The sequence below is a fragment of the Prionailurus bengalensis genome, chromosome C1 (assembly GCF_016509475.1).
Source record: "Prionailurus bengalensis isolate Pbe53 chromosome C1, Fcat_Pben_1.1_paternal_pri, whole genome shotgun sequence".
NCBI classification, from domain to species: domain Eukaryota; kingdom Metazoa; phylum Chordata; class Mammalia; order Carnivora; family Felidae; genus Prionailurus; species Prionailurus bengalensis.
The window spans coordinates 26,713,539-26,731,226 of NC_057345.1; the positions used below are offsets into that span (position 1 = coordinate 26,713,539).

The 17,688-nt window shown below is 51.8% G+C and overlaps 2 protein-coding genes across 3 annotated transcripts in view; both read right to left on the minus strand.

The window, feature by feature from the left end:
• Positions 1-2,897: 2,897 nt before the first annotated feature.
• SMIM12 (small integral membrane protein 12) lies at positions 2,898-6,887 on the minus strand. Of its 2 annotated transcripts, none has more exons than XM_043574424.1 (2): positions 6,734-6,887; positions 2,898-3,829 (listed from the first exon to the last, which is right to left on the minus strand). In XM_043574424.1, exon 2 carries the CDS (start codon positions 3,822-3,824, stop codon positions 3,546-3,548), a length of 279 nt encoding a protein of 92 aa, XP_043430359.1. In that variant the 5' UTR covers positions 3,825-3,829; positions 6,734-6,887; the 3' UTR covers positions 2,898-3,545. The 2 variants fall into 2 exon arrangements, with proteins under 2 accessions (XP_043430359.1, XP_043430360.1); XM_043574425.1 differs by lacking the exon at positions 6,734-6,887 and adding an exon at positions 6,507-6,571.
• A 4,771-nt stretch (positions 6,888-11,658) lies between these two features.
• Positions 11,659-17,688, minus strand: part of DLGAP3 (DLG associated protein 3) — a 62,758-nt gene continuing 56,728 nt past the window's right edge. Inside the window, 4 exon segments of the mRNA XM_043574426.1 lie at positions 11,659-12,531; positions 13,247-13,390; positions 13,628-13,719; positions 14,665-15,149. Coding sequence (XP_043430361.1) covers positions 12,313-12,531; positions 13,247-13,390; positions 13,628-13,719; positions 14,665-15,149 — 940 coding nt within the window. The 3' untranslated portion in view covers positions 11,659-12,312.

Genomic DNA, 17,688 nt, shown 5'->3' on the forward strand with positions numbered 1-17,688 from the left:
ACAGATGAGGACAGTGAGGTTCAGAAAGGCTAAGTGACTTGCCCAAGGTCATTCAGCTAGTTGCGGAGGCAGTATTCATAATTCAACTGTTGGACTCGAGAACGCACTTTATTTTTACTCTGCCACACTGCCCAGGCTCACCACTCTACAAGTGCAGAGACGTCCACACCAAAGTGGAAAAGGAAAAGGGAGGCAAGACAGCTTTTCCATGTTTGCTGCCCGGCTCCCAGGCAGCTTCAGGGAGGCTAATCCCATGGTGTTTCACTCGGCCAACAGTCCCACCAGCCTGGGACCCTGGGAAGCCGACGAGAGTCAAAGGGCTCCCTGGCAGGCTTATCCTGGCAGCTGCCCAGCTGACTTGTGCTAACACAGCAACAGGCACAGGAAAGGCTCTAGAGGGAGTGGAAAAGCACCAGACACTGGGCCTCTGAGGGGACAGAAGTGATTCCTGCCCAGCTCAGACAGGATAACCCTGCTCTAAAGCCACCACCATCACTGGACCGAGAAAACACCCGAGAAGGGGCCAAGCACCTTTAGCAAGCACCAAGCACCTCTCCTTACTAATAATGTGTTTCAGTGAGTCGTGACAATTGGGCCAGTCCAGAAGAGGGACATGTGCCTCCAAGGTGAATCAGCAAGCATGGAAGAAACCAGTGCCCTTGTTCATTCCAGCCACCTTGGCCTGCCTTTGCCCACAACCACAGGAACCCTGCTACTCGATGTCACCTGAGCAGAGGCAAGAAGGCACGCACTGTGTCAGAGTTCCACCACGGGCGGTGGGAAAGAAAGAGCCAGCTGGGGATATTAATAGGCCTGCTGGCGGCAGAGATTCAGTGAGGGCAAACCCTAGGAAATGAAACTGCCCAAGAGGGGGCATAAAATGAGACTCCTGGAAGGGAGCAATGTAGGTTTCCAAAGACAGGGCTTCGGCAGCCAGGCCCTGGGCGGAGCTACATCAGCAGTGACAGGGTTATTCTGAAATATCTGCAAATCCAAAAATGTCTTAGTTTGTGGGAAAACTTTTTTGGTGCGGTTTCTGTAGGTTTTCTATCCTCTAAAGTTCTGTTTAGACTGATATTAGATATTAAGTATCTAATATCTATTAGACTGGTTTCAAGAGAAACTAATCCTGGGCCCTAATATTTGCCACAAGTTGTTATACTGCTTTAAAAAAATATATATATACCTCGCAGATTTCACTGAAAGGAAAGAGACAGTTTGAGAAGTCACAAATTGGCAGCTACTGGATGAAATTAAATCCACGGGTATGTTAGGAGGCTTTGAATTCTTTTTAAAAAATCAAATGTCAACATTTAAAAATCAAGTTTCCAAAAAAAAAAAAATGCGTAATATTCTAAATTTCTAGCATCTTTTAGAAAAAAGAAAAAAAAAAAACGAAAAATTTGGCATCACAAATTGGAAGATGCTGCATGGCCACTGCCCCCTTTAGGCAGGCCGGTCCCTGTAATTCCTGGCCTGGCTATTCACTTAAGCCCCGCTCACTTAAGCCCCCCACCCTCCCCCCGACTGACCCCTGGGGGCATGCGCCTTTGCCACTCCTTGTCTAAGCCCAGGGAAGGGCTGCCAGGCTTGGTCATGCTCAGGACCACCACAGGGCGGCAGCACTGGTCTGTCACCGGCCAGCGGGCTAACCAAGCTGAGCTCGGCACACCCTTGCAGAACCAGACATCTCATGCTTACCTCAGTGCTAGACACTCACACACTCATTAGATTTATTCCCTAAAAGCAACAGTGGCTCATTTCAGCATCCCCACTCGCTTCAGGGACTGAGGAGGGCCACTAACGACTTGCTCTCTCCTCTGGCCACCCCCTTCCACATCTTCCCGGCTCCGCCCACCCACTTGTTCAGGAAATCCACCTCCACCCACCTGTTATACCAGCAGGCCTCAGATCCCAAGAGAAGAGAAGCAGGACAAACCCACCCCCACCACCATCACCTTGAAAGACAGTTCATTCTTCATCATATGCTCCTTACTTGCTTTTGCTCACTTAGGTTAAATGTCAGTTGACTTCATGGACAATAGGTTCTTACACCTCTTCCCACCCTCTGCTCTCAATGCCCTTCCAACAGCACTAGTGACATCTTAAGCGGCAGCATTTAGTATAAATTCCTGCAGCCATTTAAGAAAGACCTTTGGTATTATGCATCAAGGTCCTCAAAACTGCACATCCATTTCACCCAAAATGCCATTTGTGGTTCCTGCCATTGACTCCAAAATGCAGGAAAAGCTTTATGAAAGATATTCATTGCAATATTTACACTAGTGAACCACCAGAAACAATCCAAATGTCCAGCAACTGGGAAATTACTGAAAACTACATTTTTCCCACTTGATGGGCAGTTGTGAAGCTATTAAAGTAGGATTGTGAAGACCATGTGATAAGATAGAAAAAATGATTATGATATGAGAAACTATGTAAAGAAAGAATATAAAATTAAGTGGACAATAATGTAAAAATCTTAAAAACCTATGCCAAGAATTAGTGAAAGGGAACAAAATGCTACCTTTGTAGTTGTACTAGAGCCCTAGTTGGGGTTGGGCATGGGGCTGACCCTTTTTAAATCTCTACCAAATGTTCTTTAATGTATATATATTATTTTTATAGGGAAAAATGTAGTTCTGTGTACAACTGGGAAATTTGATAGCAATTCTTAAGCTCCCTGGTCTACACTGAATTCACACTTTGAAATATCCTATAAGCCTCTTCCCATCATGATAAAAAGGCTGCTGGGAACCTGCACGTCCAGGACTCACTGCCTGGGCCCCGGAGCCCTTAGTTAAAGGCCAGTATTATCCACCCCTGAAGTGCCTGCACTTGCATAACTCCTAAGGAGACCCCAACACTATCTGGAAGATAGGATTCAATCAATATGGTTCTCAGATGCCACTTTAATCAAGTTTTGTACCATACAGTGATGGGGGGGGGGGGGGTGAAAAATCATGACTGTTTTCAAGCAAATTCACCTGTCCCAAGGCAAACTGCCTGGACTTCCAAGAACAGAAAAAGGCTTTCCTCCCCGAGGAGTCTCTTTCCTGACCTGATAGGATAGGATTTCAGGAAGAATGAGCACAGGAAGAGGGCAAACTAGTGAAAGAAGCCAGGTAGCTTTTTGAATTCTTCCCAGTGCACACAGGAACTAGGCCTGCAGGCATGCCTCCTAAGGCAGCCCCAACTCCAGCCCCTCCCCGCCGAGGCCGAAGAGCCTCCCCGCAGAAGCAGACGGCCGTCGTTTATAACACTTCTCCCAGCAGCACGCCCAGAAGCGCAGAAGCCTGCACACCACACAACGGATGCAACCTTCAGGCCAGAACCCCCAAGAGCCTTTCCTCTTCACTGGCCCCTCGGCTGCTCACGTGTCTGCCTGGCAACAGAACAGCAGCCAGTATGTGCAAGGCTGGGTGGTGCGGGAAGGGCCAGAAGAAGCAACAAAGCAAATGACATGTGGGTTCTGGGGCCGGGTAGACACGGTGGCAGGGCCACTCATGGCCCACAGAAGGACCCATGGGGCTCTGTGTCCTCCATTAGTTCTTCTCCGGGCGGTTTCTGTTCAGGACAGCTTTAGGGGCAAATTCCAGCTTGTCCTTAAGGCTCACCACCTGGGTGTGGTCCTTGCCTAGCAGTTCATCCAGCTTGCGGTCCTCCCGGCACTCAGAGATGCTCTTCTCCTCCTCCGCGGGCTGGGGATCCTTTCCCCGGATGAACCATTCCAGGTGGTAACCCACGGCCCCGACCACAAAGGCCACAGGAAATGTGACATAGGGAGCATAGGTACGCACCACGGTCCAGAGCACAGGCCACATGACATCTGCAGAAGAGCACAAGGCCACATTAGGGAGAAACCAGCACCCCCTCTTCCCCGAATACGGACAACCCAACCCACTGGGGCTCTCCACTTCCCAGGAAGCCTGGCACAATTTACTGAGCATCCACCCCAGGCAGAGTAATCCAAGAGGGTACCTTGCTTTAGGCGACAGTTCGGGCCCTGAAACAACCTAGGCAGTTTTCAAAGATATGATTGTTAGGGAAAGGGGGAAGAATCTCTTTTATGTACTATACTCTTTGACAATTACACAACCATGCATGGCAGTGTTCCCCACAAGGGAACCTCTGAGCTAACCTACCAAAGATTCAAGTCTGTTATTGACCCCAGGCCCTGCCTCCACAGTTTGCCAACATTACAGGAATGGACAAGAGCCTTTCTCCGCTCTATGCAGTTTCTCCATGAACACAGCCAGCCATAATTTTCCTACCATGTGTAGTCCCACTGTGAGTCTCCTGGCTCCAAGATAATGAGAAGTAGTTTCTTTGCCTCACAAAAATAATAAGGAGCATATTTAAGTGGCCAAAACCCTAATCCATTACTCAACCATTCTGGATGTTATATAAATGATGATTTTTTCCTATTCTGACCTTGATTTCCCTAACAATGAGACATATTTATACTTTACAAAACTGCTGCCCAAACCTCTTTCAAAATACGTTCTCTTTGGGGCACCTGGGTAGCTCAGTTGGTTAAGCATCCAACTCTTGATCTCGGCTCAGGTCATGATCTCACAGTCAGGAGATCAAGCCCCACGTTGGGCTCCTTGCTGAGCGTGGAGCCTGCTTGGGATTCTCTCCCTCTCTCTGCCCCTCCACCCCCTCTCAAAAATAGATAGATAGATAAATAACAATATACATTCTCTTCAACCAAGCCCATACCCTCATTTTGCATAATAAACTCCTAAAAATATCACCAACACTGAAAAACTAGGGCTTGAGTTTTTCTGTAAAAAAAACAACAAAAAAAAAAACACTGTACAAGCCCATGGCAGAAAAAAAAAAAGGTGGAATGGCTCTGGAGCGTCCTGAAAGTAAGTAAATTAAGCTCTTACATGCCAGTCCTTGGGCTAAGCAGTTTATATACAGTATTCCCTTTAATCGTCATGTCTACTCTAAGAAGTAGATGGCATTATCAGAGGGTTAACTAACTTGCCCAAAGTCTCAACTAAAAGATCATTCCATTTGCACTCTGTAGGTGTTTCTCCAACTTGGCTATCTCTGGTCTAAAGTGTACAACTGAAACCTCACCAAGGATAAAATGATTCTCTCTTTTTGGTTCCAATTCTCTTTGGAGAAATCCAGTGTTCTGTGCACCAAGACTATAATGGATCATCATCAAGGAAAAAACTGCAGCAGCCTCAAGGTTCCCCTCTGGGTCCTTTGTCTTAGCACCAGGCCCTATGCTGGACAAGTCACACACTAGTCATCACCTGATCTTTACAACACCTCTATGAGGCAGGAATTATCAGCCCAGATTTGTGTCTAAGGCCACAGTGGCTCAGGGACATTATGTTAACTTGTCCAGGATCACTAGAAGTGACACAGCCACAGCTTTTGAATCCAGGCCTCTCCGAACTTCAATGCTTGTGCTCTTTCTAGTGGTAAGAACACACTGCAGACAGGTATATTGTTTCCTCCAAGTCCTGGACTTGGGGAGAGCTTCCTGCAATTTCTTCCCAACTACTTGGCATGTCACTATCTGGAAGAGCTTCCCTCTTGGACAAACTCTAAGATTACTCAGATTTGTGAAATCATAAGACTTAGAAGTTGTTAAAACTCCGATGAAGAACCTCAAACCTAATACTTCATTTTCTTTCCTTTTATGCAAATTCCCTATAAGTAAACACTTACTCTAAACAGCAATCCTCCATTCAAATCCCTCATTTGCCGTCAAACACAGCAAGCATGAGTCCACAATTCCTATCACTCCCCACATGCAGCAAAGGTCTCTCTGTCGTCCTGCCCACTCTAATCATTCCCCAACTAGTCAATTCATTCATTTATTCAACACTTAGAACCACTTTCTCTGTGACAGATGTTGGGCTGGCAGCCTACCCTACTTATCTGCATTTCTCAAAACACTTAAGCTCCAAGAGAGCAAGGACCATGTCTGTGTGCACCACCCACCCCCCCCCCCCCCGCCTGGTATAATGCAATGTTTGTTGAATGAATGAATGACAGCTCAGACAACCCGCCAGTGTAAAATCACAGCAGTCACCCACCCCCTCGCCCTCAAAAGGCGGCAGGAATACAGCAGGCTACTTTTCTGATTCCAAGAAGCTAAATACTCTCCAAGTCATCCCTGGGGTATCAAAATGAAAGCAGCAAATACTGGAACGTATTCTTTCCGGCCCAACACAGAGGGAGCCTGAGAGCCCGGTAAAGGTCAAGTGGGTTCCCGGGAAGCCTGTCCTTGTACCGGCGCCCCGGAGACCCAATGAGACCCGAAGCCGCAGTTCCGAGATTTGAGAAATGTTAACAAGGGCAGATGAGATCTGACAGGGTGGAAGGACCGACCCTGACCGTCACTCGAGACCAGCCCAGAGATGGGAGCGCAACTGAGGTCCACGTCCAAGTATCTGCCCTTCTCCCTCCTCTGGGCTCCCAGGCCCTGCCCGTTATCCCACCACGCTCGTGGCCTTGTCGGCGTCCGTTCTCACCCACGTGCCTGAGGCCGAGAAGCCCTGGTCGCAAAGGGTCTGCTGGGAGCCCAGACTCAGCTTCCGAGCCCTGGGAAGAGAGGAGCTGTCAGGCCGGGGCGGGAGCAGACACTCGCGATCACCCTTCCCTAATTCAGAGGTCACTGCCTGGAGCCGTCCCCCCGGCAACGGGCGGCCCCGGCGGCCGCTCTGGGGGAGGGAACTGCCCGCCGGGACCGCGTGCTCACCTGCGCCGCAGCCCGCACTGCACCGTCCGGGCCCCGTCCTCCGCCCGCTCACTCGCCTGGAGCACCGACGTCTCCACTCCCAGCGGCCCGCAGGCCCTCGCCCCGGGATCCCGCCCACCGGCGCCTGCTCTCTCGGAGCGCGGCGATTGGCTGAGCTCCAGCCAGAGAACCAGAGGAAGCTAGGCGTCCTCAGCAGGCCCCGCTGCACAGAGAAGGGTACTGCGCCCCCTGGTGGTATGGAGGTTTCCCAGTGACGTTAGCACGTGCTTGTCGCGGGGAGAAAGTGGAAGGTCATCCATTCTTTATTCAACTGATGTTTATTAGGAGTCTTCTAAGACCTAGGTCTGGGCACACAAAAATTAAAGACAGATTCCTTGACTTCAAGATCCTCTTAGCAGAATATAGTCTAGAACTCTAAGAACGCTTCAGAGCTGGGCTAGCTTTCTAGCCATGTGACCTTGGGAACATTATTAATCAGCCTGCGCCTCCTTTCCAGCTTATGCATAAAGGTAATAACACCTATTTCACAGAAGGTTGGGAGGGTTTGATGAGATAATGCATGTAAAGTGCTGTGCCAGGCACAGAGCAACAGGGAAATAAATGGTACTATCGTTGGTATACAAAAAATTGAAATGCAGTAAAACCTAAGTCTTATCTGACCCCTCAGATACAAGTATTCACTCCCCCTGTATCCACTATGCCCTGTACAGACACGTATTTGATCACATACAGTTGACCTTCGAACCACAGGGGTTTGAAACTGTGTGGGTCCACTTATACACGGATTTTTTGCAATAAATACAGTACAGTACCATAAATATATTTTTCTTCCTTATGGTTTTCTTAATAACATTTTCTTTTCTCCAGATTATTTTATTGTAGGAAGACAGTACATTATATATATATATATATAATATACAAGATATGTGTTAATCAACGGTTATCTGTAAAGCTTGTGGTGAAAAGTAGGCTATTGGTAGTTCAGTTTTGGGCGAATCAAAAGTTACACACGGATTTTAGACTGTTCAGGAGGTGGGTACCCCTAATGCCCTCATTGTTCAGGGGTCAACTGTGTAGAGAAAAACACCAAAGCTCAAGTTCCGTAACCCCCCACTAGCCCCTCTGACATCTGTTCCACGAGTCTCAGCCAAGCATGTTTATCTGTAGGACGCAGGCTAAACTCATATTCCTCCATGCAGACCAAACAGTTCACACCTCTGTGCCTTCTTTTACTATGCTTTTTCATCTACCTGGAGTGCCCCTCCCACCTTTCTTTACCAAAGTAGCTCTGGCTCATTTTTCCAGCTTCAGGGACACCTCCAAACAGGAAGCCTCCTAGATTGCTTAGGGCATCACTTAGCTGCCCTTCCTCTATGATCTCCAAGAAGTCAGTGCTGGAGTGCCTGAGTGGTTCAGTCAATTGAGTGTCCGACTCTTGATTTCAGCTCAGGTTGTAATCTCACGGTTCATGAGATAGAGCCCTGTGTCAGGCTCTGCACTAACAGCCTGGAGCCTGCTTGGGATTCTCTCTCTCCCTCTCTCTCTGCCTCTCCCACCCTCTCTGTCAAAATAAATAAATAAACTTAAAAAAAAGTGCTACGCTCTGGAAGTGGAGATAGAGAGGAAGGAACAGTATAAAGAAACACGTAAATGTGTAAGAAACCATTATTAGCAGAACTTGTTCCTCAAAAGAGAGGAGAAGGAAATAGAATTGCCTAGAATAATTAGCATTCAGTCAGCCAATCCACATGTTCTAGGCAATGGGGATGCAAAATTGACTGTGACCACCCCTGTCCCAGGAGTTTTCTGAAGAGATTGCCCGGCCCTGAAAGCAGAGGGGTCTGTGAACTGCCAAGGGAGTGACAACAGAAGCATGCACAAGTAGCCCAGAGGAGGAGCCCAGGAAGAATCAGAGAGTGCTCACCAGAGGCACCTACCCTTGAGCTGAGTCTTAAGGGATGGCTGGTAGTTCCGTCAAGCAGAACTGAGTGGAGCTCTAGCGTACAGACTTAGGAATCAAATGTGGGTTCAAATTCTGGCCCTGCTGCCTGCTAATCTCAGAAAAGCTGTTTACATCCTTTGTTTAAACACAGGCAATAAGTTCCCATCTCCTAGGGTGGTTCTGAGTATTATATCACCTTCTGTGTATAAAGTGCTTGGCACAGTGCTTGCCCCCCCGCCCCGAGTGCTCAGTAAACGGTCACTGGTATGTTCAGTATTCCCCAAATTGCTTCCTCCTTCTGTAATGCCTGTGTCCACTGAAGGCTTTACTTATTCCCTAAGCCAAAAACCTAAATGACACCTTCAAAATCTCTTTGTCTTTGCATTATTCCCCAAACCCAGCTTATGCTTTCTGGAATGTCTCTGAAGTTCTTCATCATCTCTTACCTGGACCACCTTAGCAACTCCCTGAGTGGTCTTCCTGCTTTCCATTGTTCCCCCCAGTCCATTTCCATTCTTAGCCAAAGGGTCTTTCAAAACCTTAAATAAAACCTTGAAATCTCCAGCTAAAATTCCCTCTCTTCTCATGGGTCCCTTCTGGCCTCTCTCTGAGCCTGTCACCTACTGCCAGTCTCTGCTCTTCCCATGACCCCACATACACTTACCCTACCATTCGTTTGCCCCAGCTGGTCCCTTTGCCTGAAATGAACGTCCTCCCTCTCTTCCTCTGCTGCAAAACTCTAACTTATCCTGCAAGACCCAGTTCAAAACGCCTCTCTTGCAGAAAGCTTTCCTAGAATCAACTGGCTGCTAGAGGCTCTATCCTCTGGTCTCCTCAGCCCCTCTGGGAGAGGCCTCCCTTTGTATGTACCTGTCTGTTTATATGCCTGGCTATGGCCAAACAGGGAGCAATTTAAGCAAAGGGGCTGGATCTAACCCTTCACTTGCCCGTGGAGCCCAGCACATCTCCCCAGGCCTCAACATCCAGGGACTCCCTGCCACATCAGCCCCACATGGGGAGATGTAGACGTCCTGTCTGTAGCAAGATGCCCATTACACTTGTTCAGGGCTGTCCTGTTCCTCTATGCCAGTCCCATATACCTCATGGTCCTGGAAAACCCAGCCCAGTTTCTGGGAAAAGACATAGACCCATAAAGAGCTGTATAGTGCAGATGGTAAAACTCAGACGAAGCCACTTCTCAGTTTTGTGATTTGGGGTAAGTTTAAATTCTGAAAGCCTGTTTTCTCAGCTGTAAATGATGGTAACAATATCCACTCCAGAGGATTGCTCTGAGTATCATCCAGTTCAAACCCAATTTTAGAGATGAGAAAACTCCATCTCAGAGAAGTAAAGTGACCCAGCCAAAGGCTCACTTGGCAAGTCCAGGGGAAATAGACAAATGGGCATTTCTAGTTGAAACTTTTGGACAGTCATCCAACCTAAATGTTCTCAAACCTGGCTGCCCATCAAAATCACCTGGCACACTTGTTAAAGACTCATTTGGGGGCAGAGAGTCTATTCACAGTCTTGGACAGGGCCCAGGAATCTGTTTGGGATCAGCTCCAAGCTGACTCACTTTGGGGAATTTGGAACATATAGGGCTCCTCTCTACCTTCCAGTGGCCTCATCTAGGCGTGTGTGTGTGTACGACCTCATGCTTTTCAGGTGGTCTCCCACACCAGCCTGGAAAATAGCTGCTTCTGCCACTCTCCTATTCAAAACCCTTCCGTGGCTCCCCGTGGCTCTCCGGACCCAGACCCACTCTCCTCAAGTTGACCCAAAAGCCCAGCATGGTCAAGCCTTTGCACTCCCAATGCTTTCCCTCCTCCTGGCCTTTGCACAGCTGTTATCAGACCTTGGAACATTCTTCCCAGCCCTGGCACTGCTCCAGTGGCTCTTTCCATCATTCACCCTTATTCCGTAACTGCTTGTTTACTTATCTGTTTTTCCCATAAGACCGTTAGTGCCATAGGATAGCAACTACACTTGTTCAGGGCTATGTTCCAGGTGCTGGCCAGTGCCAACAGTGGTTCTTGATAAATACCTGCTAAATAAATGAATGAGAACTGGCTAGTCCAATGTGGCCCAAAAAGGCAGTCAGAGACTTGGATGGCTCTTCTTCCTGCCTCAGGGTGACACATCAACCCCAAGGACCAGAAGGGGTTGCCAGACAGGGTGGGAGCTGTCATCAAACCCTTTCTGGACTGGGAAAGCTGTAGAGCTAAAAGCTCACGGTTTGGCATTAGACAGACCTGGGTCCACCACTATGAGCCCTGCCTGTGACTTTGGACGGGTCACTGAACCTGTCCGGGATTTCAGCTCTCTCACCTGTCATAAGGATGAGCTCCATTCATGTAAATCGCTCTCCCCCTGCCTGACCCGGAGCAAACATCCCATAAACATTAGCCATCACTACCAGGTCTGGGTTTCTTCTTAGCTTCCCAGGAAAGTTCTGTTGCCCCTCCCCCCCCCCAAAGTGCCCACCCAGAGGAGGCATCAGAAAAATGTGACAACACTAAATTGAATAATGTTTCTGCTGCTGATCAGTAGTGAGTGGAACAGAGGGAACACCGGACCCTTCGGGGAAGGGAAACCAGTATCCATCCATGTCTAAGAATAACAGCAAACCCTGTTTATTGAGCGCAGGCCTGCCGGTGAACCAGGCTTTGGACTCTGGGTTGCCCTGTTGGTGGAGGGAAGCCTGGGAGCATTGAGAGGCAGAGAAATGGACTAAACTAGGAGGAGGAGTGAGGAGGAAACCCTCCCTTCTTCACTGCCCCCGGGCCCCTCCAGTAGGGCTCAGATCCTTCGCAGCCACCAGGGGGCCGAATCCCCTTTGCCCCAGCTGGCTCAGGCGACTGGGCTCTCCCCATATCAAAAGAGCGGCTACCGGCCTCCCCTCCCACCACCCGCTTCCCGACCACCCCCAGCTCCCATGCACGGGGCAGAGGTGGCTCCTTCTGGAGAGAGCAGCCGGCTCGAGTGCAGTTCTGCCGTTTTATTTTTCCTGGGATACTCAAGGGGATGTGGGAACAGCCACAGGTGTGGTGAGGGGAAGCCCCGTCTCCCCTCCCCAGCAGCTGGGAAAGGGGAGAGGCCCAGGCGCCCTGGTCCTGGGTTGGTCCAGCCACTGTGGTCCCTGGGCCCGGTGGGCTGAGGGCTGAGGGTGGAGCCCCTGGGAGGGTGGGGCAGGCTCCTAGGTGGGGTTCGGGATTCTTCATAAAAAGCCACGAAGCTTGATCCCCACGAAGCCCAGCCCCGCGGGGTGGGGGGAGGGGTGGGGGGGACGCAGAGCCCAGATGGGGGACCCGGCCCGGCCTGGCCCGTGGGGGGTAGTAATGGCAGAGATGGTGCCCGTGGGGAGGAGGTGGGGACGAAGCGTCGGACCAGGAGGGAGGGGAGTCCAGGTGGGGGCGCAGGGCGGAGAGGCACGGCCCCCAGCCCAGCCCGGGCGCCTTCGCGTGGGGTCAGGAAGGTAAAAAACCCACGAGAGTGTGACGGGCAGGAGGGGCCGGGGCGTGCGGTGCCGGCGGGGCGGGCGCACGGGGCGGCCCGCGTTCACAGTGACCTCGACGCTGGGTGTACAGTACGGGTAGAAAACCGCGGGCCCGGGCCCAGGCTGGGCGGGCCGGGCCGGTCACAGCCTGGTCTGGGCCTCGGGGATGTAGATCTCGATGCTGTCGGCGCTCTCGGTGGCCGAGCTGTGGCGGAAGGAGGCGGCGCGCTTGGCCGCCAGGAGCCGCTTGCGCGCTTCCTGCCGCTGCCGGTCCACCGAGTCCAGGGAGCGTTCCTTCACCGGCACGCCCCGGCCCCGCGAGGGCTTCTTTGGTATCGGCGGAGGGACCTTCTTCTCCTCCTGCCGGGAGAGGGGGCGGCGGCTCAGTCTGGAGGTCGGGGTCCCCCCACCCCCGATCCCGCCTCCCGTGGGACTGACACCAGGCTCCCGCGCGGGAGAACCGTCCGAAGCCGCCGCCACCACCGACGCCGGCCAAGAAGTCCCGGGGGTGCTTGCGGCAAGGTCAAAAGCCACTTTTCATTAAAAATTAGGAAACCGGGCGCCCCCTGGTGTCGCCGTTCGCGACTACTCGCATCAGAGGGCTCGCTCCTCCGAGACGGTGGGAAGTGGGCGATATCCCCCCAGTCGGGAGGAGTGCGGCTTCCCTGACTCGTGCAAGGAAATGGGGGTTCGCTACTAGACGTCTGGGCCTCATCACAGACAACCTCTAGTGAAGTGAGGGCTGACGGGCCCGCCAAGGTCCCCGCTGTGCCTAGGTCCAAGCTAAGGGCAGTCTGGAATTTCGCTCCTCTGCTTCTTCAAACTACAGCTGGTCCTAGGCGGCTGCAGCCACCTCGGGGCTCTGGCAGCTCAGGCAGTGATGAGCACAGGGCCAAGCAGATGGCAGTGACCAAGAGTGGGATCATATTGAAAGAAGATGGTCACCATCACCTGTCCAGGACTGCCTTTGCTCCCTGTGAATGTCCTCTGTTCCCCTGCCTCTCCCCACAACAGGTCTGTCTGGGGAAGGGCATTTTCCAGTCTGTCCTTTTGGCTTGAAGGGACTCTCCCCTACCTTAGGCTCCAGGAGTTTCCAGCTGTTGGCCTTAAGTTGCTGTAGCTCCAGGAACTTGAGGGTCACATCCTCGATAGAGAGCTGCAGGAGATCCCAAAAACCCGCCAGGTCCTGGAAGGTGGGCACGGGGAACGCAGTGGGGTCCTTTAGTGGAGAGAGACAGAGGAGAGGCAGCCAGTCAGGAAGATCTGTGCCCCAGCCAGGACCAGAGAAAGCCCCATCCACCCTCACTGTCAGGAAGTTCAACCTGGGACAGTGGGGTGGGGGGATGAGAGACAGGGAGACAAGAGCGAGCCCAGGCCTCTCCCTGTTGGGCACAAACACCTGGTCTCACCTCCAGGCATACGCACACCTGGTAGGCTCTAGCCCATGGGCACTCACCATGCTTTGCTGACACAGCCGGAAGAACTGCTGAACTTTCTGGGACAGGAGAAGTTGTGTACTGCCCACTGCACTGCGGATCTTCTCCAGGACTGGAGAGCAGAAGGAGATTCAGGGAAGGGCCGGATGACTCTCCTTTCCCAGCCTCCAAGATGTCTGCCCTGAATGACTCAACCTTCCCGTATCTGGCACTCTCTGTCTGTCTGTCTCCTCCAGTCCCCTCCCCATCCCATCCTCAAGTTCCTAACAAACAGCTCCTACCCCATTTCACCAGGCCAGCTGTATCCTCAGACACCAGTGTTTCTTCCTTCATACAACCTCCATTTCGTAAGCACCTATGCTCCTGTGTCTCTCTTCCCTCCCATGTCATGGAACAGGCGGAAGCCAGCCCCAACTTGGCCCCTTTAGGCTTAGCCAGGCACTAGCTCGATGACCACCATCGGTCGAATTTTGTCACTCATCAGTATAGGACTCCTTGGCTCATTAAGAATTATGGAAATTTTCATATGCCTGACTCTTGTCTTCTTAGTCACTATTCCATAAATGTAGGGATTCTGACGTATGACTGTCTCCCCTCAGATGGATTTGCAGAGAAGGGCCATGGCCTCCCTCAGTCCAGGGCTGTGTCTCCTTCACCTAGGCCTCAGACAGTGATCTAACATCATGCACTGCCTTGCCCTCTGCCTTGAAGTATGGTCCCACTCGCTAGATCAGACCTGGACTCCCACACCAGCTCAGATGAGAACAGAGTCCCCTTGATCCCCATGGACTGGGTGACTTGGACTGGCAGCCATCTCCTAAGAGGCCCAGCTCCTTCATCTGGTCACTTTCCCTGTCCGACCTTGACCTCAGCCTCTGAAGCTGCTCCCCACTTCCTTCCAAGAGCTCCCAGCATGCCATGCTGCCAAGGGGAGACGTATGGAGGTCAAAGTCCTCACAGAGGCACACTCAAGCCCAACCAGAGGGCCCCCCTGTTCCACGGCTCTCCGCCCACCCCCAGTGGTGATCTCTTCGCGCACACAGGGTCCCCCACTCACTCTCCTCCGGCAGCTCATAGTCCTCCGCCTCGCGCTCCATCTGCTGGCACCAGTGCTCCAGCTTCTCCACCTCCGCCCTCAGCATCTTGATGAACCACTCGCCATCCCGAGGGCAGGGGGACGTGCGGCCTGAGTCGGGGAGGCTACGTGAGCCGCGCTCCATCCAGGAGTCCCGACGGCTGGACCCGGGGCCAGGGGTGGGGGCAGGGGCAGGGCCTGGCGACCCATCGGTGGCCGGCGGCTCGTACGGCAGTGGGTAGCCCTCGCGGTAGGCCCACTGGCCCTGTGTGTGGACCGTGCGGAAGACTGAGTAGGTGGGGGCCCGGGGCCCTGGCTGGGGCTCAGAAGCGTGCCTCTGGAAGGAACGTCCAAACTGCAGGGCCTTGTCTTCTGTGGCCACTGTGGCCAGGCCAGCCAGGCCCTCCAGCTCCAGGTCTGCCTGCACACCCGCCGTCACACTGTTGGAGCGCTTGAACCTTGCCCGCCTGGTGAGAGAGGTGTCTGTCATCCCTGCCCCTTCCTGCTCTCATCGCCATCCTCACCCCCACCCCAGGCCCAAAGGAAAAGGAAGAAGAAAAGAAACCTACAATGTGATGGACACTAATCCACGACCTTGAACTATACCAGCCCTTGTAGGTGGGTACAGAATTCCTGTTGCACTGCCTCTGGACAGGGGTGGTATTCAGAATATTTAACAATCTGTACTCGGTGGGCAGAAAAGATGCTGGCATACAGAAATCAGGATGGACGCACCCAAAGTGCTCAGAGCACGGCCTTGCAGAAGCAAGGGGCAAAGCAGTAGGGCGAGAGAGGGACCAGGGTGGTGGCTCTTTACCAATGAACACAGAAACATTTCAGCATTTGGACAAACAGCATGCCTTTGCTAGTTTACAACAACTGCCTGGGTTTGTCTTCAGCCCTTCAGAAACGAGTAAACTAAGGCCCAGAGAGGCCATTGGTCACCCAGCTACAAAACAGCTGAGCCAGGATTTGGACCCACGGCTGCTGGCTCCACAGCCCAAGCATCTCCCAGCACACCAGCTGCTGGAACATCAGGAAGAACTGCCTTGGAGCGGCCAGAGGGTGGGGGGGGCCTGCAGCTGAAAGGACTTCTCTAGGGAGCCCCACAGCTCAGCCCAGAACCTGGCCAGACACAGTCAGCCAGTGCCAGTGGAGTTGAATTAAGTTGTTGGCAGGAATGACATAGGGCCTGGAAATTTCTTGTCTTTGAGTTAATATGCAAATCCTCTGCAAAACAGAAAGTCAGTGGGCTTTCTTCTGTTTCACCCCCTCCTCAGTTCAGAGTTCTTTCCTATGAAGAAGTCAGTAGCCTCTGAAGTGCATGGAGCTGGGGTCAGACAATGCTTGAAGAAGTGGGAGTCAGGAGATGTGGGGGTGGTGGGAAGGGGTGAACAGAAGTTTGACGTCTGGAAGTTTCCAGACCAAAAAAGAAAGACCCATATGTCCTAAGCTACCTCCACCCCATTACGGTCTAAAGAGAGGGGAACTTGGGGGGCCAGCTCTAGGGACCCCTCAAGCTTCCCAGGAGTCTCCTTCAACCCCCACAACTTCAGCCTTCCTCTTGCTGCCCAGGCCTCCTCTCCCTGCCTGTCTTGCCTGCCTGCTTCCCTCCAGCTGGCGGGCTGCCTGCTGGGAGCCTGTTGCCATAGAAACCAGGCCCAGAAGGATGCTGCAGGACCCAGGAAAGAGAGATGCACTCATGTGCAGTCTCCAACAAGCCCTATGTCCCAACCCCCACCCAGAGAGAGAGAAAGCAAGAACATATCCGCACTGCCTCCCACATGATCTTTACCCTGGCATCTGCTCTGTCCTGCCCTGGTCAAGATTTCTATCAGCCTCTGCCTTGATGTTGGACCAGACTCCTTTTAAGACACTTCCGTCTCCACTCAGCACAGCACCAAAGAGAAGCACTAGATGAGGAATCCGATCTGAGTTCTAACGCTGGCTTTGTTGCTGTGTGCCTTTGGGGAGTTACTCCCCTCCGTCTAGTGTGTAAAATATATCATACAATATATATAATTATACATAAGCATACATGCACACATACATCCTATATAAAATGACAGGAATGGACCAAAAATCACTAAGGTACTTCCTCTCTCAAAAATTATACCTTGCATATTTTCAGATCAGGGGCCCAACATTCCCTCACCATTGAGGTAATGTTCCCTCCCTCCAATCCATTCAGGATTGGAGCAGTCTTCCTAAAGCTGATCTCTGCCCAGCTCATTCCCATGCCCCAAACTCTTCCATAGCTCCCCACTGCCAACAACATAAAGTTCAGGTTTCCTCTGCTGGTATTTCCCCAATGCTAGCATCTAGTCTGGAAGCAGTCCTCTTCTCTAACCTCACCGCCCCCTGCATTCTCCTTATTCCCCAAGTCAATTACACTGGCCCTGACTCTAAGCCTTTCTGAAACGGTCTTCCTCCTCCTCCTCCTCCATCCCTCCCTGTCCATTCCCTACTCAAGTCATGTCTTCCTCTCTGAGCCTCCTGATTGCCCCCAAGACCATCCTCAGCACTGCATCTCCCTCAGCAGCCTTCTTGCATTTGGAGACAGCCCCCCCACCCCCCACCCCCAGTTCAGTTAAATTGTTCTCGGTTTCAGGTGAGAGTCTTGTGTGTCTAACTGAACTGTTGGGATGCACTTTCAAAATATCCATCTTGAATATTTCTGTGCCTCTGAGCTCCCGTTAACCTTTGGCTCCGTCAGAGCTCCAGCCGTTGCAAACCACACAGGTAAAGGTGGGGCTTGCCCCAGTAAAAGACATTATTGAAGACCTGCCTTCCCTGTTTGCCTCCCTGGTACCCTCATGGAATGTGGCTCTGTCCTTCAGCACCACTGGTGTGCTGCCTTTCACCTCTGAGGGGATCCTGAGAAGATTACATTCTGTCTTGATGGAAACAGGCCACATGGGCTGGAACAGAAGCTTGCATAAGTGCTCCAGGCTGGCCTCAATGAAGCCTCTTCACCATGTCTACCTCAAGGAAGACCAAAAAAGT